This window comes from Orycteropus afer, unplaced genomic scaffold (genome assembly GCF_000298275.1).
Source record: "Orycteropus afer afer isolate SDZICR_OR568_19922 unplaced genomic scaffold, OryAfe1.0 scaffold00072, whole genome shotgun sequence".
Taxonomy (NCBI): domain Eukaryota; kingdom Metazoa; phylum Chordata; class Mammalia; order Tubulidentata; family Orycteropodidae; genus Orycteropus; species Orycteropus afer.
The window spans coordinates 3,555,411-3,577,337 of record NW_006921659.1 but is presented as its reverse complement, the minus strand read 5'-3'; the positions used below and the strand labels follow the sequence as shown (position 1 = coordinate 3,577,337).

Here is a 21,927-nt window from a genome sequence, read left to right as displayed (position 1 = left end):
AAAATGGGCTGAGGTATAGCAGGGATTGTGAGGCTGATGCAGGACTGGACAGTGTTTCACTCTGTTGTACACAGGGTCACTATGAGTTGGCGTCGACTTCACAGCACCTAATAAGACAACAACAAACCCTAAGAGAATAAACTTCTATTAAAGCCACCCATTTGTGGTATCTTCTGTTACAGTGGCATGAGAGGTATCCAAAACACATGCCGACTCTGTTTTCCAGATATATTAAAACAAAACAAAACTTCAGGGTGAAGCAAACCAACATACAATCAATCCTGATCCAGATCCCATTAGCATTCTTTAAGGACACAGAAAAACCAATCTCTAATTTTATATGGAAAGGAAAGAGACCTCAGATAAGCAAAGCACTACTGAAGAAGAACAAAGTAGGAGGTCTCGTATTCCCCCTATCTCAAAACTTATTTACAGCCACAGTAGTCAAAACAGCCTGGTATTGGTACAATGACAGACATATAGACCAATGGAATAGAATTTAAGACCCAGAAATCGATCAACAAATGATACTGGCAAAACTGGATATCCATTTGCAGAAAAATGAAACAAGATCCATACCTTACACCATATATAAAAACTAACTCAAGATGGATCAAAGACCAATATAAAGTTCATCAAAGAAAAACAGGAGCAAACTTAGGGGCCCTGACACATGACATAACTAGACTATCAAACATAACTAAACATGAACAAAAAGCAGGAGAGAAACTAGATGACTGGGACCTTCTTAAATTCTGATGTACATCGAAAGACTTCTCCAAAAGAGTAAAAAGAGAAACTACAGACTGGGAAAAAAGTATTTAGCAACAACTTATCCAACAAGAGACTTATCTCTAAAATTTATAGAAAACTCCAAAACCTCAATATCAAAAAGAAAAACAACTTAGAAATGGGCAGACGACATAGACACTTCAACAAAGAAGATATTCAGGTAGCCAACAAACACATGTGGAAACCAGAACTAGATGGTGCCAGCTACCACTGCCAACTACTCAGAAAGGGATCAAAACTAGAAATTATGGATAGGAGAAAAATGTGGAACAAAACTCAAAACCAACAAAAAAACAGGCTTACTTGTCTGATAGACACTGGTGATACCCCCAAGACTATAACCCTTAGTCACTCTTGGGGCCTGGAATTGAATTCACTCCCATGGCTTAACTTCCAGCCAAACAATAGATAGGTCTACAAGATGAGCAATTGCACTGGGGAGGTGTACTCCTTAGACCAACCAACCTTGGGAGATCAGAAGGGCAGCATTTGAGCAAGGAGGACGCTCAGGAGACAGGAATGCATAGGAAAGAATACAAATGTGATAGTTAAGGTTGTGTGGCAACTTGGCTAGACCATTACTCTGAATGGTTTGAGAAATTGTGGTGTGGTTGCTCCCATGATGAGATCTGATGTAAGGTAGTCATCTCCTTGGTAGGATATACTTTGAACAGCCAATCAGTTGAAAGGGAGTTTTTTTTTGTGGGGGAGGCTGCTTCATAGATAGATAGATAGATATAGGTATAGATGTATGGATGTCCTGGGAAAATTCAGGAACTTTCTGTTGGTTCTGGATCCTGCCCTGCTGCCTGCTGATCTTGAGTTTGTCAGCCCCTGCAGCTGTGTAAGTCAGGAAAAGTCTCGAGCTGGACATTTGACCCAGGAACTTGGAAGTTGCCAGACTCTAGAACTACGTGAAGGAGCTCTGGTAGCATAGTGCCTAAGGCATTTGACTGCTAACCAGAAGGCTGCGATTCAAGCCCACCAGCCACTCCTCGGAAGGAAGATGGGGCAATCTACTTCCGTAGTGATACTGCCTCAGAAACCCAAGGAGGGGTCGCTATGAGTCGGGTCTGACTCCACGGCACATAACAACAACAACAGAACTATGTAAGCCATTTTCCCTGAGAAAAATTTCACTCTCTCTCTCTCTTTCTATATATATGTATATAGGCTTACACATTTTGCTTTCCCTAGAGAACCTAGCCTAAGACAACAGGGAAAAGGTAACCACAGGGAGGAAGTGGGAAAAGAGTTGTTACACTGTGGGGATTGTAATTAATGTCACAAAACAAAATGTGTATGAACTGTTGAATGGAAAATGAATTTACTCTGTAAAGTTTCATCAAAATGTCAATGAATTTAAGGAAAAAATTAAATTAAAAAAAAATGTGATATGGGGGAGAGTTGAGGTTCCCTGAGTCCTACCTGATAAGAATGAGAGTTTGCTTAAGGCTTCCTATATGCCAAAAGTTGATCTAAGCACTTTATGTGGAGTAACTCTTTCATATGCATGACAGATAGGTAATATTATTATCCTAGGGAGCTCTGGTAGCATAGTGGCTAAGGTACTTGACTGCTAACCAGAAGGCTGGCGGTTCAAACCCACCAGCCACTCCTCGGAAGGAAGGTTGGGCAATCCTACTTCCGTAGTGATACTGCCTTGGAAACCCAAGGAGGGGTCGCTATGAGTCGGGTCCGACTCGACAGCACACAACAACAACAACAACAACAACAACAGGAGTTTCTTGGCAGTGCAAAATGGTAAACACACTCAGCTGCTAATTGAAAGATTGGTAATTCAAGCTCACCCAAAGACTTCTTGGAAGAAAGACCTGGAAATCTACTTCTGAAAGATTAGCCATTGGTGTGTGTGTGTGTCTTGATCCAAGCAACACCTCCTTCAGGAAGCCTTCCCTGACCACCTCCCACCCCACCTCATGGGTAGGTTGGGTCCCCACATAGCACCCTGTGCATGCTTCTATTAAGGCATTTAATGCTTCTTGAGATTACTGGTTCACTAAACGCTCTCCATAAGCTTGTTTAGGGCAAGGACTGTACTTTTTGTCTTTATATCTCTAATAAAGTGTCTAGAAAAAATAGAACATCTGTGAATGTTTGCTGAATGAATGAATGTATGACTCTTGGCACATGAATGGAAATGGTTCTGGAACCCACAAGATAAACTATTATAATACCGGATTGCAAAAAGGTCAGTTTCTAACTTCAAGCCAGTGTGTTTAATATAAAATGTGGACAAGATATTAGAACTAATTATGAAAAGCTGGCTTTCTAGTATTTGGAAAAGGAAGCAGAGACCTTTTGCAAAGCTGTCTTTTTATATACTGGAAGCAGACCACATCCCTAAGGCAGCACTACTCAGCTGCTCCAGTAGTTTCCACCATGGAGCTGATAAGCAGTCTCATCATGGGGAATAACCACATACAGCTGCCCAGCCACTCAAACCCAGGCCCAGACAAGTTGACACATAATCTTTACTACTATAGCATGCTACTCTGATTGCTAGTTTGGTAGCACTGAGGCACTCCTCACCTGTCTCTGGGTGAATTTGGTAGTGGGTGAGAGTGTGGGCATGACTCTACAATTATTACTTGTGTAGAACAGCTGAGTCAGACTGGGCAGGTGTTGGCCATTGTCTGTGGTTAATCCAGTGGCACTAGACTAGGTGGTGCCACTCACTTAGTGGGTGGGGCAGCAAGTGTGACACGTATGGTTGGGTCACTCACTCTTGACTGATGGGGAAAAAGCGGGGGAGGCAGAAGAGAAAGAATAAAGATAAAACAGCAGCGAAAAACTAAGAAGAAAGAAAAAAATAAAAGTGGCACAGTACTGGCACAAGTGCCACAGTACTGTGGCAGGAACGCAGTGCTTGCTCTGTGGGCGTGTGCACAGCTGACCACAGAAGGATGAGGGTGGGTGCTGCCAACCATGGAGGCAGTGTGCTTGCTTTGTGGAATCAAAAAAAAAAAGGGGGAAGAGGGAAGAAGAAAAAAAAGAAAACATAAAAGGAAGGAAGAACTAAGAAGAACAAAAAAGAAATAGAAAAGCAGCACAGTTCTGGCAGTAGGGGTGTTGACTGGCTGCTGGGTGGGTGGGGGGAAGGGGGCCATGCCTCCAGTTACCAGGGATTGTGTGGGGTAAGAGGGAGAGATTACACCTCTCTGGCCACCAATAACCTATGTGGGTTCTGGTTCAGTCCTGAGCAAACAGAGCCAGTTACCTGGTTCATGCCTTGATCAGAACACTACTTACAATAAATCAAAATGGCTGTACTGTGCCAGGCTAGTTGGCAATTCACCATTCCATATGCCTCCTTATTTGCTGTTTTCATTAATTCTCTTCCTCTAATTGGTATTTAATAATGCTTCTTTATCTTTTCCTTGGAAGCTCTGGGTTCCAGGGTTGTCATCTGTATCAGTTTCACTTGGTTTCTCAGGTCTTTGTTGTAGAGGGTCTGGGAAGCATATCTGTCCAGTCTCCCATCTTGGATTGACCTCCCTTCTGAGTGGAGATTTTCATCTTCTGACTCCATTGTGAATATCTTGAGTGCATCCTGCCCAGCTGATACAGTTGATGACTTTTTCAAAGCTTTACTGTCTGCTTGAATAATTTCTTTTAGAAAGATCAGTGCAAGGCTGGTCCCTATGAAGTGGAGGTTAAAGATATCCCAAATGTCTAACTTTTTCACTGTTGTGCCACTCCATCATCTCTGACATCAACTCCTCCTACCCTCAGTAATCTCCCTCCTGTCTTAGGGTTCTGTATTTCACTGTAATGTCTCACAAAACTCACAAACTCCCAAGGAAATGGCTTACACAGTGATGGTGGAGGCTGGCAGGCTGGCAGGCTGGCAAGTCCCAGGTGTGTGGGTAGGTCTGGAGGATTCTCCCAACTCACGTGGTTTGCAGGGGTCGGAGGACTCAAATCAGCAGATCAGTTGACAGCTGCTGTCTCGAGTCCAGGGGTGGGATGATGACAAACCAATCGCAGAACCAGACCAAGAGGGTGAACTTTCCCAGAACATTCAGATATATACTCCTAAGGAAGCTACGCGTGGTGACTTGAGTCAAGACGAGACTCAAGATACATCCCACCCTAACAGGCATAGAGACTAGGATTTACAATACACCACAAAATGGGTGGTTATGTACTCCTTGGAGTGATCAATCAATCTTGGCAGAACAGAAAGGCAGTGTTTGCACAAGGATACAGCTCAGGGGGTGGCAGTCCACAGGAGGGGAGGACACAGGGAAGAGGTAAATACAGGGAAGAAGTGGAAAGAGAGCTATTACCAAAATATAAAACAAAAATAAAAATGAGTGGTGATTTGAGACATACCCTCCAGCAAGACAGGACTCAAGACACATCCCACCACCAGCCTTCTGGTTAGCAGTCATATGCCTTAGGCACTAAGCCACCAAACAAAACTCACTGCTGTGGAGTCAAATCCAACTCATAGTGACCCCTCCCTGGGTTTTCAAGGCAATATCACTATGGAAATAGGTAGCATAGTGGCTAAGGCACTTAACTGTTAACCAGAAGGCTGGCTGTTCAAACCCACCAGTCACTCCTTGGAAGGAAGATGGGGCAATCTACTTCCGTAGTGATACTGCCTCGGAAACCCAAGGAGGGGTCGTTATCGGCGGCAAACAACAACAACAACAACCTTCCTTCTGGGTTAGCAGTCAAATGCCTTAGGCACTACGCCACCAGAGCTCCTAGTATGTCACTAGAGCTCCCAGAAGAGGCATAGAGAACAGGATTTACAATATATCACAAAATGGTGGTGACTTAAGTCACACCCTCCAGCAAGGCAGGCCTCAAGATACATCCCACCCTATACAGGCAGAAAGAAAAAAAAAAACAAAAAAAACAGGCATAGAGACAAGGATTTGCAATACATCACAAAATGGAAGACAATGGCTAGAAGGGTTATATTAAGCAATTCACTGCACTGCACTATCTTTTAATCATATACTATTTTATGATTACATTGTTTTAGAAAATTGAAATATGATGATAATATGACACTCATAATCTTCCCACTCATTGATGGTGTATTTCCTTCCAAACTTTATTTATATCTTTTTTTCTATTCATGCATTTTTTAAAAACAAAATAAGATTGGGAGCTCTAGTGGTCTAGTGCCTAAGGCATTTGACTGCTAACCAGAAGGCTGGTGGTTCAAACCCACCAGCCATTCCTTGGAAGGAAGGTTGGGCAATCTACTTCGGTAGTGATATCACCTTGGAAATCCAACGAGGGGTCACTATGAGTCAGAATGGACTGAACAGCAGTGAGTTTGGTTTGGTTTGGTTTTGAAGCCTTCTAGGCCTATTTTATAATGTGCTTTTTTACTTGCCTGTATGTTATAAACCTCCTTCCTTATCAAGAAGCCAATACCTACAGTGTCATTTTGGGGGGCTATTTAGTATTATATTGTATAGATGGGCCAGAATGGATTCAACTTATTTTCCATTGTGAGACACGTTAGATTGTTTCTTATTTGTTTTCATTTTCTATTGGAAAGAATACTATAAAGAATATCTCTTTCTATCTATTTTTGTGTATAATTTTGATTATTCACTAAAGATAAGGCATTACTGAGTCTAAGGACATGAGCATTTTAGAATCCTTCCATAGATACTGCCAGCTTGCCCCCCAGAATGCTGCACAGATTCACCCGCGTATAAGTGGTAGGTGAGCGAGCCACCTTCTTCCTCCATCAGTGTTAGATTTTAGTGCATTTTCCATCTCTGCTAATTTGCTTTAAGAACTGGCCTTGGCAAAGCCTATCATGGGCTTTCTCTGGAGGTCTTGGGGGTACTGAGGTTGTATTGAGAGGACAGGGTTCTGGGCCCCTCCAGGACACTTGATTCAGAGAACACATATCACGCTCACGTCCTACTCCAGTGGGTATGCCCTACTTCTGCATATTGGCTTCCGTTTCTTTCCAGAGCCTTGGTGGAGTAGACTTTTCCTCAATGGCCACCTCTTCAAAGAATGTGCCCAATCTCCTGGAGAAAGCAAGGACTGGAAATTATCTAGAGAGTGAGAAATGTGGTCCTTAGATGGGAGGAAGAGGGGCCCCTGCTTTATACCCTGTACTTTAGAGGGTTCCACTCTGGCCCTTCCCCAGCACACCCTTCCCCACTTGGTAAGGAACTCCTAGGGCCAAGGAGACATGTCCACCTAGGGTCTTGCAAATGTTAAATGCAGACCTGAAAGAGAGGCTTGGAAGAATAGAACCAATGTTTTGGTTGAGAGGACAAATGGAGGTGGGTCTGGGAGCCAAGGGCAGGTGTGCCATGAGCCCTGGTATGATGAGGTGGCCCTGCTGGAGCCACTGTGAATTGTGCCCTTTCCTTTTCAGATCACTTTCAGGAAAGACCACCTCGAGGCCTGCCTCCTTTCCTTGGGTTGTGATGTGATGGCAAGAGAACGCAGCAACTTTGAGACATACTCCATGTGTTATGAGCACGTATTGCAGCATGTGAGGCAGAGGCTCTGCCAGAAGGAGCAAGTATGTTCCCAGAAAGATAAGAACTGCAAGTGGGAATGGGTGTGGGCAGGGAGGCCCACGAGTCACTTAGAGGAGGAAATTAAAACTGAGTAGTGGCTTTTTCTTATGCAAGAATTAGGGTGAATCCTACCCAAACCAAACTGCCATCAAGTTGATCCCCACTCACAGTGACCCTATAGGACAGAGTAGAACTGCCCCCACAGGGTTTCCAAAACTGTAAATTTTTATAGAAGCAGACGGCTTCTTCTTTCTCTTGTGGAATGGCTGGTGGATTCAAACCACCAGCCTTGTGATTAGCAGCTGAATGCTTTAACCACTAAGCCACCAGAGCTCTGTAGGGGGAATGACACCTTCCAAGCTACTCTTCTCACTGGTTCATTTCCTTGGGTCCTGATATTCTTGGGTTCTGATATTCTCAGCTGCAAAGGTGATGGCCACAGCAACACTGGACCATGTACTTTGAAGCTGTCCAGTGGGGAATGTAAGAGGGGAGCACTAAGGACCAGGGCCCCAGGGGGAAGATGAAGAGCTGAGATTCCCAACCTCAGCAAACACAAATGGCACTTCTGCTGTTCATGGTCAAGTTAAGAAGCCAGGATCCTGGAGTAAATAAACTCTGTCTTCAGGAGGAATATCATGAGCTGGTCTCACTGATGAGACTTCCCTGGAATGAGATCCCACTGGTAGGATCCAAGAGTCATTTGTGTCCTAGATTTCATACTGTTTTTGAAATGGATTGCATAAGAGATTCAGAGTAATTTTAGTTTGTACCTAAGAAAAGTCTGAAAGACCAGCCAAAAAAAAAAAAAAAATCCAATGAAGTATTAAAACATCAAATATGAATTTTAGATTTGCCCCCATTTTGGCTTCTGCCCATCACTGAGTCCTCTGCATCAGTGTGGATATTAGGAAGTTAACACTATCTATTGATGCTGTGTTGAACATCAGAAAGTTCAATGGGGAGACAGCACAGTCCTGGCTCCACTAGGGCATTGAGCATCTTAATATGGGCTCCATCCCACAAACAGGAGGGGCTGGAGCATGTTGTACTGAATCGGGCCATGGTGGGAAGAATAAATGTTTGAGTTTGGCTATGCACTACTTTCTCCTCCTCAGGAGTTAGATGTCATACAAAGAGGTCAGAGGCCACCTGAAGAAAATGCTGGTCAGGTAGGTCAATAACTACTTGTATTAGTTTCCTGGGGTGCTGTAACAAAGTAACACAAACTGGGTGGTTTAAAACAACAGATATTTATTTTCTCACAGTTCTGGAAGATACTCAAACTCTCACTGCCGTCAAGTCGATTTCAACTCATAGTGACCCCTCCTTGGGTTTCTGAGGCGGTATCTCTGCAGAAGTAGATTAGTCGTCCTTCTGAGAAGTGGCTGGTGGGTTTGAAGTGCAAGCCCTCTGGTTAGCAGTCAAATACCTTAGGCACACCACCACCAGAGCTCCTGTTCTGGAAGATAGAAGTATGAAATCAAGCTATCAGTGGGGTCATGGTCTCTCTGAAGGCTATCGGAGAACATCCTTCCTTGGCTCTTCCTAGTTTCTGGTGGTTGCTGGAAATCCTTGGCATTCCTTGGCCTGTAGATCCATCGACCCACTCTCTGCCTCTGTCATCACGTGGAGTTCTCCTCCTTGTGTCTCTGTGTCCTAATTTCCCTCTTATAAGGACACCAATCATTGTATTAGGGCTCACCTTAATCCAGTATGACCTTATTTTAACTTGGTTACATCTGCAAAGACCCTATTTCCAAATAAGGTCTCATCCACAGGTTCTGGGTAAATAAGAATTTTAGGAGGGAATTTGTTCGATTCAATACACTAATTGAAAGGTTTTCTTCGCATTTCTCAAATCCATCCTGTCAGAATTAGCCAGAACTGGGAATTCTCATTATCATTTGCTTGTGCCACCTTTAAGGAGCTCTGGTGGTATAGTGCCTAAGACATTTGACTGCTAACCAGAAGGCTGGCGATTCTAAACCCACCAGCTACCCCGTGGAAGGAAGACTGGGCAATCTACTTCTGTAAAGATTTACTGCCTCAGAAACCCAAAGGGAGTCACTATGAGTCACTGAGTTTTGAGTTTTGTGCCACCTTCAGGGGTGACCTGTTGAAGTTCCATCAGTGAAGGAGAACCCACAAACAAAAACCAAAACCAAACTCACCGCCATCGAGTTGAACCCAACTCATAGCGATTCCTCCTTGGGTTTCCGAGGTGATATCACTACAGAAATAGGTCACCCAATCTTCCTTCTCAGGAGTGACTGGTGGGTTTGAACTGCCAGCCTTCTGGTTAACAGTCAAATGCCTTAGGCACTACACCACCAAAGTTCCTGGAGAATCCACAGGAGTGTATTTTCATTTTTTTAAGCAATTCTCCTTAGAGGTCTTTTTTTTTTTTTTTCCTTTGAGTTTTCTTTTCTTTTCCTTTAATTTTTTATTTTTCTTTGTTATTTTGTGCATTTTTCTTTTTCTTTTCTATTGAGATGAGTTAAAATGCGTTCCAAAAAAAAAAAAAAGAGGAAATATTTGGGCTGAGATGTCAAGGGAAAGCTAGATTCAAGGTGGAGGCCAAGACAATGGAAGTATTTTCCTCACCTGACAACTGCTACACCAGTGGCTCTTCTGGAGTCATGCTCTCAGTAACCATTTATCAAGCACTGGCCATGTGTCTGGCAATGGCACTATTCTGGAATCTTAGAACCCAATCTTAAATTCTTCTGCCCGCTTTCACACAGCAGGATATTCCCTTCTTCATGAGGGTCAAAGTAGAAGTGCAGTTTCAGCACTGATCCACTCAGAACTATTTTGTGGTTGCAGTTTGGGATTCCTGAATTGTCTTCTGTTTAATAAACATTTCTGCTGCTAGGTTACTGCGCTCAGTCATGATATGATCATGGAAATCACTGCTCTGAGAGCCCGACTCACCGATTTGGAAGAGGAGAATCTGAATCTCAAAAAGCAGATTAGAAAAGAAGTCCAAGAAGAATACGAAGCATTAGTCCAAGCCTTGTTTGTGACCTGTTTGCACATAAAAGTGAGTGTCCCGTGTCAGATGTCTGGGCAGCTCCTGTGGGGAGCCGGGAGTAACTGATTCCCATAGTGCCTGCACACAGAGAAGTCAGTGACAGAATGGGCTTTGTGGTAACAAGAGATTCTTTGGTCCCAGAATTTTCTAGTTCTAAGCTTTCACTTCAGAAAAGAGAGGGAGCAATGTGTTGTCATTATTTTACCATGGTGCACACTGAATGTTGGATGATTTAGAATTTTTTTTTTTTTTCATTCTATTGCCAGTTGCCATCTGATTGCTAGGTGCTGCTGCTCCAAGACCCCAATAGTTTATACCACTGTTCTGGCTATTGAATGTAACTATCTACTGGGAGATAGTTAGATAGTTACATTCAATAGCCAGAACAGTGGTATAAACTATTGGGGTCTACTGGGAGAGGAGCTCTGGTAGCATAGTGGCTAAAGCACTTGACTGCTAACCAGAAGGCTGGCGGTTCAAACCCACCAGCCACTCCTCGGAAGGAAGGTTGGGCAATCCTACTTCCATAGTGATACTGCCTCGGAAACCCAAGGAGGGGTCGCTATGAGTCGGGGCCGACTCGACGGCACACAACAACAACAACAACAACATCTACTGGGAGAGCCAGTGCATAGCCAGATGAGACCCCAGTGTAGTGTAGGAGGCAGCAGCCACTTCCCGAGAGCCCACTGGGCAGATGCAGAATTTTAATCAGCTTCCAGAGATTCCCCCAACCCTCAGAATGCCCTCCAACCTTTCTCTCACCTCTGGTGTCATGGAGCTGCTGACCCATCAGTGGTGACTCATCCTAGAAGAGGATTAATGGGTGCCCACGTGCCCAGAACTGTGGAAGCCAGTCCTGGTCTTTCATCATCTGAGCAGTTGTAAGGCGGATGCCCCACACCTAAAATGAGCCATCAGGAGCCTGGTCCAGCTTCCCAGCAAGTGTTAAGTTCAATGTAAATGACCCAGCCCCAACTACAATACCAGTAAGCTGGTTATCATCGAGCTGATTCTGACCCATGGCCTCCACAAGTGTGTCAGAGTAGGACTGTGCTCCATAGGGTGGTTCAATGGCTGATTTTTTTGGAAGACGATTACAGGCCTTTCTTGTGGACTTGATCCTCCAAACTTTCAGTGATCAGCTGAACGTGTTAACTGTTTGCCCCATCCAAGGACTCCTAAGTCCAACACAGCTTCCCCCAATCTTCCCCCTACCTATTGAGTGTACCACAGAGTCAGCCCCTTTGGGGTTCTTAACTTCACCACTTCTCCCAGGGATTACAGAGTGGTCTCTAGGGTCATTATGTTGACAAGATTTTTCACCAAGGCTTTGCCTTGGCCTTATCATTCCAGAGAGGTCTGGAGATCTCCTTCTTACTTATGAAGGAGTACAAGTAACACAAATACTTGCAAATATTAAAGGATCAAAACCAAAAGGCACTAACCCTAGTGCTGTGGGAGAGGGATGAGCAGTGAAGGGCTGAATTTGCTGAGAGATCTTTAAGATGTGAGATTGTTGGAGAAATTACTTAAGTTGTTTTTAGCTTCTGTCAGAATTCTAGATAAAAAGTAAATTCCCTGCTTCTCCCATGAGAAAATAGTTCTGCCAGACCCCTCAAAATAGAGAATCCCTGTGCTAGTCCAAAGTCCCAGGAACACTGTAAAACTTTGGCTAGGAGGCCAGCAGCCAGGCTTCCTGCCATGGGTCCTAGCTGCACACTATCTCCCTGCCTTCCTCCCCAAGGACATGGTTCAGAGGTGAGAGGACACCCAGCCCTATCCTTCACCCCAAGGATGCTGGGTCTCCAGTTTCACTTACCAATGATGAAGTCATTTCACCCTTGCTATAAGCTATTCAGAATGAGCGCCCTATAATGAGATGCCTGCTGGAACGTAAACAAGGAGGGAGGCAGCCTGATTCCCTCCTCCACTTTATCTCTTTTTAATGGGGTTCCTTGTAGTGATTCATCTACAGCGTTCTGCTGGTCAGATTCTGCTCTGAGACAATGTGGTAGCAAAAAAAAAAAAAAAGGCATCTGACAACCTACCAAAAAAACCAAACTTACTACTTCAAGTTGACTCTGACTCATAGCGATCCCTCCTTGGATTTCCAAGCGGTATCATTACGGAAGTAGATTGCCCAATGTTCCTTCCAAGCAGTGGCTGGTAGGTTTGAACCACTAGCCTTCTGGTTAGCAGTCAAGTGCCTTAGCAAACCTAGGCATGCTCTAAGCCATGCAGGAGCCCAAATGATGAAGGCTTGTGGATAAAGACAATCCTCAAGGAGCCACTAGTGTTACTTCCATATAATACATGAATAAATAATTGGAGAGCCTCTGCGAGGTGAAAATAGTTAATGCACTCAGCTGCTCACTATAAGGTTGGAGGTTCTAGTCCATCCAAAGACACCTTGGAAGAAACGCCTAGTGGTCAGAGGCAAATTAAAACCCTGTGAGCACGGTTCTCCTTTGATAAACAATAGGGTCACCATGGGTCAGAGCTGACTCCATGGACTGGTAACTGGTTGGGTGGATGATATTTTAGCATGAAATCAATTCTAAGAATTGGATTTTTGAAGGGAAAATGCCTCTTCCTCAGTTGCCCTTCACTCTTCAAGTTCACTGTACTTCCTTAAATTGAGTTTGCAATTTGCAGGAGAAGCTGGATGAGAACCAGCTTAATTTGATCCAGAAAGTGTGTGAGCTCATCAGTGAGGTGAGACAAGAAGGAATTAACAATATGAAGGATCTAAAGAAAAAATGGGGCTCTTCCAGACCTGAGCAAGGAATGAAAGAGAGCCCAGCCAAGGTATGTGATGCCATTTAGCAGCCTCTCTGCCTAGCATTTGAGCCACTGTTTACTCCACTTCCATTCCAGCCTGATTCCCCTGAGAAAGCACTGACTGCATCAGGCATTTAAGCAAGTCACCAGGGCTCACTGCACAATCTTGTCATCTTTTGGAAGGATTCGAGTCCTTCCTGAGTTTTTGTATTGGGAGCAGGCTTTTCTGAAAGTGAGCCTTCTTAGCAGGAGCAGCTGTGGGCTTTGGAGGAAGAAAACTGCAGCCTGGCTGGCCTGGTGTGCAAAGCCAGGATCCTGGGCCGTTGGAGGCTGGCTGTGCAGCAGGCGCACTTCCGGGGCCAGCTGAGCAGGGCAGAGAAGGTGAGCGCTGGGGGAGGGAGGGTCATCCTAGCCCAGAGCTTGGCTGCAGCTGCTGAGCTGGTGTCCTGTGGCAGGGCCATGCTGAAGGATCTGACAGTTGGAGCAGGGCCAGAGCTTTGAGGAAGAGAGACAAGAGGCAGAAGCAAATGGCAAAAGAGAACGGAGCAGAGGGCTTGAGACAGCTTTGTCAAAATACTGCACATCCTTGGGTTTCAACCATCTGAGCTAAATGAAATAACAAAGTAATACATGGAAAATCTGCTTTAAAGCAAATTGAAACCAAAACACACATTGATAGTGGTTTGGAAACCATCACTCTTACTGTTTCTGAATGTCTTTATTTGCTGTGATCTGTTTCACTTTTCTTAATTAAATCATGGGAGCTCCATTTTGGTGGATGTTTTAAAGAACAGTGGATGATGAAGTGGTTTAGCTACTCCTTGGGAAACTAAGGGAGCTCTGGTGGTGTATTGCCTAAGGCACTGGACTGCTAACCAGAAGGCTGGTGGTGGGCAATCTACTTCCATAGTGATAACACCTCAGGAACCCAAGGAGGAGTCACTATGAGTCAGATCCAACTCTACTGCAGTGTACTGCGTTGCATTTTGCATTTGAGAAACTAAAAGTGTGAAAATGACATTTATTTCCTATTAATTTACTGTGTTTGGGATATTTACAGGAAGCTATTCAAAGTAAAAAAGAGTGTTTGAGCACCAAGTTAATGGCAGAACAAGAAGTGGTTTTGTTTCGTCAGCAGCTGCTGGCTCTCAGGCAGGCCCTCGCCAGGGCTCAGGCTGACAATGTGAGCCTGTGGAAACGCCAGGAGAACCAGGTATCTGGGCTGCAGGGCAGCTTTTCCTCCCACTTTTTGAGCACACTCTGCAAAGCCAAAGGTGGTAACCGGAAGCAGACACATGGCCACCTGTCTGTAGCAATCACCAGAGCTCCTCAGGGTGAAGCCAAGCAGATCTCACAGACAAAAAAAAAGGCTGGAACCTTGGCTTCCTTTCTTTTCCCTCCTTTCCCAACCATGAAACCAAGGGCAGTAGTCAACAGACCTTTATTCTCACTGATATTTGGCTAAGATTATTGATACACAAGATCATTTTCCTGTGTGTGTGTGTGTGTGTGTGTTTACCATGAGGGTGTCTTAGAGTCTAGTCTCTGTCTTGATCACAATGCTGTTCATGTCCCAAGCCCCAAACCTGCATTCCACTGACAGCAACCCTGTGTGTGTGTGGAGTGTGGTGCAGCAGTCAGCTATGCCCCAAGCAGGGAGTCTTGGGTTTTCCTGAAGATCCACATTTAGTCTTACTCTTAGAAGTTCCTGCTGCTCCAGAGAGGCTGGCACCAAAATAAAATTGTATTAAGTCTAAACTCCTAATAACTATGCTAACCTTCTGAGACATTAAAACAGAGAGAACTTAGATTTAGAGAAAGAACAGCTGAGTTTAAATAATAACCTGAGAAAGCTGGCCATGCTTAAAGCATGAAATGTGTTACTTATTTGACCATTTTGGACCCCAGTTCTTCCATTACTGTTCATCAGGTGGATTAACTATATAATGTACTTGATAAACAGTAAAGTCACTGTACAAATGTCAATAATAATTAGTATTAATATTATAATTAAGTATTGACCATCTAGTATTTATGGTGCTACTCATTAGAAAAATAGAGCTAAATTATTGCTATTCTTTTCTTTATATAACAAATACCTGGCTTCCCCAAAGTTACTTTGGAATTGAGTCAAAAGAAAAGCAAGATTAGAACCTCTTTTCCCCACCTGTTACATGTATTATGTCATCCTGTCTCCCAATAAACCCCCCCCAAAAAAAACAACTCACTGCCATCGAGTCAATTGTGGCTCATAGCGACCCCTCCATGGGTGTCCTAGGCGGTATCTCTACGGAAGTAGATGCCCAATCTTCCGTCTGAGGAGTGGTTGGTGGGTTTGAACCGCCAGCCTTCTGGTTAGCAGTCAAGTGCCTTAGGCACTATGCTTCCAGAGCTCCTCCAGTAGCTGCTCCCTCAAGATAAAGGCTAAATGATCATGCAAATGTAGCTTGTGATAGATATAGGTATTTGGTTAGTAAGCTAGTTCACATATACATTATCACCAATTCTTGTAATTAAGAGGCCAAATGTTTCAGCCTGGTTGTCACTTTCCTGGTTTTTGTTATTTGTTTGTTTCTCCTTGAATGTTGTCTCAGGACTTAAAATATAAATGTGGGGCTGGGCTAGAGACCCTGGTGATCTTGCTGCTGAGCTGTGTTACCTTGAGCCCAAGAACACTCCTACCCCTGGGCAGGAGGAGATGGTGACAGTGTTGACTGGCCTCTTGTTCCCTCCCTTCTGATACCAAGACTATTCGGCCTTTTATGTTTCCTTTGGCCTTTTCCTACCACAGGCTCGATTGCTGAAGGAGTTAGAACACAGAGTGACCCAGGAGACGCTCAACCGGCAGCAGCTGGATTTAATGAAAACATCCAACATGGAGAAGCTCTTGGACGAGGTGGAGCAAAAAGAGCAGCAGCTGCAGCTCCTTACTGAAGAGGCTGAGAGGGCTTCCAGACTGGGCCAGTTTCAGCAGAAAAAAAATGAGAGAGAAATCCGACAGGTAAACGCCGGCAAGCAGTGGTGGCCACCAGTAAACGAACCAGAGTATGTTAGCAAGAATCATTTCATTCTCTCATCTATTCCATACCCCCTTTTCTCCACAGCAGTGCATCTCAACCTTTGTCACATTTAGGCACGCTAGGAAAATGGTAATATTTAAACCGATACTAGGTTGATTGCTCTCACTGATTATGGCAAGAGATGATGGCTGACTGACTCGAGGTTCAAAATCTTGACACACTTGCAACCCACTTGCAAAACATGTGTCTGCAGAACTCTAATCTTTGAACTAGGAAGTATTTAGAAAATTCTGAAGAGGGATCTGGAAAAGGAGCAAGTATTATGGAAGCCTTTTTAAGAGGATTTTCTTCAAAGTGTCTCTGGAACTGCAGAGACAAAAATGAAAGGCGAGAATGGTTTGCAGACAATAAATTTTTGTTAAATAGACTTCAGTGTGAAAAAAATTAAAGGATATGATTTAATATAGATAAGTGGATTAATGTAAAGTTCAAAAAAATAAGACCGCAGAATGTAATTCAATACAAAAGGATAAAGAAACAGCGCCTCACAAAGCAGGCAATTCATTGAATGAATAAATCAATTAATTCATTGGAGTGATTAGAAGAAATTGAAAAATCAAATTACTGGCCAAGTTTTTCAAGTGCTCAAAGAGACAATTAGTAAGAATTCTACAAAAGACAAATGGCCATTAAAATGGGTAAAATGAAATTGATGGCAATCTTGAGAAAACATTTTTTGTAAAAGCAGATTTGACTGCTAACCAGAAGGCTGGTGGTTCAAACCCACCAGCCACTCCTCAGAAGGAAGGTTGGGCAATCTATTTCCATAGAGATACCGCCTCAGAAACCCAAGGAGGGGTCGCAATGAGTCGGGTTTGACTCGACAGCAGTGAGTTAATTTTTGGTTTATAGAATTAAAAAACTAGGATTTCCCACTTAATTCTTGAAAGGTAAACTAAAATATGGCTAAAGCTATAAGAAAAATTTGGCATCACACATTTGCCTGACAAATTATGCTTTTCTAAAATCTACCACAAAATTAGGGAAGTTGTAGCTTACTATTTCAAAGTCCTTTCTAATTCCAAAAACCAAACTCTGCTGTTGAGTTGGAGCCAACTCATAGTGACCCCTCCTTGGGTTTCCGAGGTGGTAACACTACAGAAGTAGATTGCCCAACCTTCCTTCTGCGGAGTGACTGGTGGGTTTGAACCTCCAGCCTTCTGGTTAGCAGTCAGATGCCTTAGGCACTACACCACCAGACTATTTAGTTTATGGCAGAAATTCCAGAGCTAATCAAAACAGAAATAATTTGAGATTTCTCTCAATAAATGCATTGTCAATAAATGTATTTTAAAAACCACTGTTGGCCCTTTCTTAACTACCCCTCCCACTCTCCTGACAGCTCACATATTTCTGGGCTTTTTGTTGTTGGGTGCTATGGAGTCAATTTTGACTCATGGTGACACCATGTGACAGAGTAGAACTACTCTGGGTTCTACATAGAGTTCATTTGGCTGAAATCTTCCCCCCCCCCTTTTCTTTTTCTTCTGTGCTCCCATGGAGCCCCTGGATGAGTTTGAACCACCAATCTTTCTGTTAAGAGCTGAATATATAGCAATCTGCCTTCCACCAGCAAGAACTCCCATGGCTAGGAGAAGCTCTTGGGTCCATCTCCAGTACTCTCCCCAGAGTCATGATGGGCCTCAGAGGGCATCCATGACCTTGCTTACTCCTGTGCCTAGTAGAGTCTTTCAGAGCATAGGCCCTGGACCAACTGCCCAACTCAAAATCCCAGGGCCTCAAACATCACTGGTTGTGTGATGGAGCACTTCTCTGTACTTTAATATCCTCAACGATAAAATAGAGATAATAATGGGATTTTATGGATCTGGGGGAAGATTAATTTATTTAATTAAAATAATGTTCTTGGAATAGGATCCGACACATAACTCAATAAATGTTAGCTGTTTGTGTTTTTGTTGGGAATGTGAAGGTGGACAAGCTTTGAAAACACATAGATAGAGCTGGATTCAAATCCTGGCTCTGCCACTAACTGGTTGCGTGACCTTGGCCAAATCACTGAACTACCTTTGCAAAATGGCAGTGTGCTAACCTAGTTGTTGTTGTTATGTGCCCTCGAGTTGGACCGAGGCAGTATCACTATGGAAGTAGATTGCCCTAACTAAGAAAGTTTCTTATCTTTGCTAGCATTTGTCAGGTTGATCTGGCCCCAACCTGGTTCAGAGACCCTTGTTATGTTTCCTGCCCATGGGGATGGAATTCTACAAAAATCGTCATAGTAGATGGACCTAGTTGACATTGGGGAAGTTTTTCTAACTCTGGATATTTGAAAATCGACTGAATTTTAAACAACACTTGAGAGCTTTCACACAACACAAGGAACAGCCGCCTTTAACATTTGTCAGACAAGCCCAGGGTCGCAGCGCAGAGTGTACAGGGGCCTCTGGTTAAGTCTATCTAGGCATGAGTAGGATTTAAAACACCTGGGCACAAACTTTTGAGATTAGTGTGTGTTACTTTTTTATCATTAAAAAAAATTAGATGATGGCATACATTTTAAAAGAAAAAGCACCTGAAATCTATGCAGATGAGAAGTACTTTGGAGCCAGCCACTCTTTGGTGAGGAACAGGGAGATATGGATCAGCCCTGAGAGGGGACAGCTGCAGGAGTAAATACAAAAGTTACCTCCAGGAATGAGTGCTGGAGCACCCCCAGCAGAAGGTGGTCTCGTGTAGATTTCTTTCAGAGAGGTCAAATCTTTCCACTTCCTGAAATAGTACAGGGCCCCTGCAGGTATTCAGGGTAGATACCTGTTTGGCCTCCAAGGTCCTGTGTGAACTGGTCCTTCATCTCTCCTCTCTCCCTACCTCTCCTATGCAAACTGGTCCATCACCTCTCCTCTCTCCCTACCCCTCTGATAACTTTTGTAAGTCCACTCCTGGCTATGATAAGGTACAAAGAAGTCCGATGGGCTGTCTTGGTTCCTCTTTGGTCAAGTTCTTAGCCTTTATAGAGCTGTGGATTCTCAGAAGGCTGAGTTTAGACTAACCATGACTTTCATGTGACCCACTTTCCTGAGGGACCACACTGTCAATGGAGAGGGCTCAGATGTGCACCCCAAAACATTTCTACTTCCTAAGCACTTTTTCCCACAGATGAGAAGCCGGCTTGCCCAGGAGCGCAGTGTGAAGCTGGATGCTTTCCAGCGTGTAGAAGAGCTAAGAAGTCAGCTTATGGACACTGAGCAATTTTCCATCCAGATGAGCTCACCAGGCGGTAAGGATAACCTCTCCTCTATCTAGAAAAATCTTTCCGTCTCCAGGGTCTGAACTGAAGGAGAGTCCTTAGGGATTGAATGGGTACAAAATAATGTTTGTTGAATGAATGAATCAACCTTAATTCTGATTTACAGTCAGAACTTTCTACTTTAGTTCACTTTGGAAACTGACATCCTAGTCTAAAAGGTTTCATTATTAAAAACTGGTCCTAGGGATGTAATAAGCCACTTAAAGAACTTTGGGGACTTCATTGATTTTGTAGCATCTTAATGCCTTGGGATATCAATGACCAAATTTCTTAGATGTTATTTATAAAGTACATTATGATTCTTGACTGCTGGGGCTTAAGGAGTGCTGTGAAAATAGCAACCAAAATAGCCAGCAGGCAGCACAGAGCAAACTAACTAGTTTGCTCTTTGTGTTAGTTTCCTTGGGCTGCCATAACAAAATAACACAAAGTGAGTAGCTTTAAACAATAGAAATTTATTGTCTGAAGTTCTGGAGTCTGAGAGTCCAAAATCAGGGTGTCACCCATGTTGACTCCTTCTGAGGCGTCTAGGGAGAATCTAGTAGCTCCAAGTGCTGAAGAGCAAAGATGTCTCCTTGAAGACTAAGGTGCACCTAATCCAAACCATGGTATTTTCAACCACCTCTTATACATGTGAGAGCTGGACAATGAATAAGGAAGACCAAAGAAGAGTTGATGCTTTTGAATTGTGGTGTTGGAGAAGAATGCTAAGAGTACCATGGTCTGCTAAAAGGACTAACAAGTCTGTCCTGGAAGAAGTGCAGCTGGAATGCTCCTTAAAAGCAACAATGGCCAGACTTCATCTCACTACTTTGATCATGTTGTCAGAAGGAACCATTCCCTGGAGAAGGATATCATGCTTGGTAAAGTGGAGGGTCAATGAAGAAGGGGAAGGCCCTCAACGAGATGGACAGACAGAGTGGCTGCAATGATGGGTTCAAGTATAGCAAGGATTATGAGGCTGGCATAGGACCAGGCAGTGTTTTGTTCTGCTGTGCATAGGGTGCTATGAATCGGAGATGACTCGATGGCACCTAACAAGAACAGTAGCTCCAGGAGTTCCGTTGTTTGCAGCTGCAGTGTCACATGGCATCCATCCTTCCTGTCCCCCTGTATCTATATATCTTCTTCCTTTTTATAAGGACACCAGTCACATAGGATTAGGACTTACCCTACTCCAGTGTAACCTTATATTACACTAACAGATGACATCTTCAAAGACCCCATTTCCAAACAAGGTCATGTTCACAGGTACAAGGGTTGGAACTTCAACCTATCTTTTTGGGAAACACAATTCAATCCATAACAGTTCCTATAAGATGACGACTAAACAAATTTTAAGCTCTATTCTAGATTTGACCTCGGGAATAAATCAAGACTATCAGTAATCATGTCCCAGAGTGGTGTAAACGGTTAACTCGCTTCACTAATAATCAAAAGGTTGGTGGTTTGAGTCCACCTAGAGGTACCTTGGAAGAAAGGCCTGGTGATCTACTTCCAAAAATCAGCCATTGAATACCCTGTGAAGCATATACACATGCTACTCTGATACACGTGGGGCGGCTATGAGTCAGAACTGAACGATGGCAACTGGCTTTTTTTAGTTTATATATATAGCGTAGTGCCTAAGGCACTTGATTGCTAACCATAAGGCTGGGGGTTCAAACCCACCAGCCACTCCTCGGAAGGAAGGTTGGGCAATCTACTTCCATAGTGATACGACCTTGGAAACCCAAGAAGGGGTCGCTATGAGTCAGGTTCGACTCAAAGGCACATAACAACAACACGACAAGTAATCATGATTAGCCTATTGTTGAGGTCAGTCAACCCTCTTCTCTCCAGTATAGCCTGGTGGTTCAGTGTTTGGGCTTTGGAATCAGCCAGTCAGGGTTCAAGTCCTGGTTCTGCCATTACTAGCTGTGTGACCTTAACCCAAAAACCAAACTCATTGCTATCAAGTCGATTCTGACTCACAGAGACTCTATGGGATAGATTAGAACTGCCCCATAGGGTTTCCAAGGCTGAAATCTTTAAGGAAGCAGACTGCCACATCTTTCTACTACAGAGTGGTTGGTGGGTTTGTACCACCAACCTTTTGGTTAGCTGTCAGAAGCTTAACTACTAGGCTCCAGGCCTTCTTATATGACCTTAGGTTAATTAGCTTCTCTATAAAATGGGAATACCCATCTCAAAGGTTTGTTCTGAGGATTAAATAATATATGTCCAGCACTTAACAGGAGCCCTGGTGATGCAGTGGATAAGAGCTTGGCAGCTAACAACAGTAAGACTGACAGTCTGAATCCACCAGCTTCTCCATGGGAGAAAGATGAGGCAGTCTGCTTCTGTAAAGACTACAGCCTTTACAATGGGATGGTATATATAAAACCCTGAAAGAGAAAAATTGTCAACCAAGAATTATATACC

At 43.7% G+C, this 21,927-nt stretch overlaps 1 protein-coding gene across 1 annotated transcript in view; it reads left to right on the top strand.

Moving 5' to 3' along the window:
• LOC103197011 (coiled-coil domain-containing protein 162-like) overlaps positions 1-21,927 on the top strand; it is a 128,365-nt gene that overhangs the window by 85,488 nt on the left and 20,950 nt on the right. The window contains exons 8-15 of the mRNA XM_042780941.1: positions 7,187-7,336; positions 8,453-8,506; positions 10,213-10,380; positions 13,030-13,182; positions 13,405-13,536; positions 14,216-14,368; positions 15,947-16,156; positions 19,353-19,473. Coding sequence (XP_042636875.1) covers positions 7,187-7,336; positions 8,453-8,506; positions 10,213-10,380; positions 13,030-13,182; positions 13,405-13,536; positions 14,216-14,368; positions 15,947-16,156; positions 19,353-19,473 — 1,141 coding nt within the window. The remainder of the gene's footprint in view (positions 1-7,186; positions 7,337-8,452; positions 8,507-10,212; positions 10,381-13,029; positions 13,183-13,404; positions 13,537-14,215; positions 14,369-15,946; positions 16,157-19,352; positions 19,474-21,927) is intronic.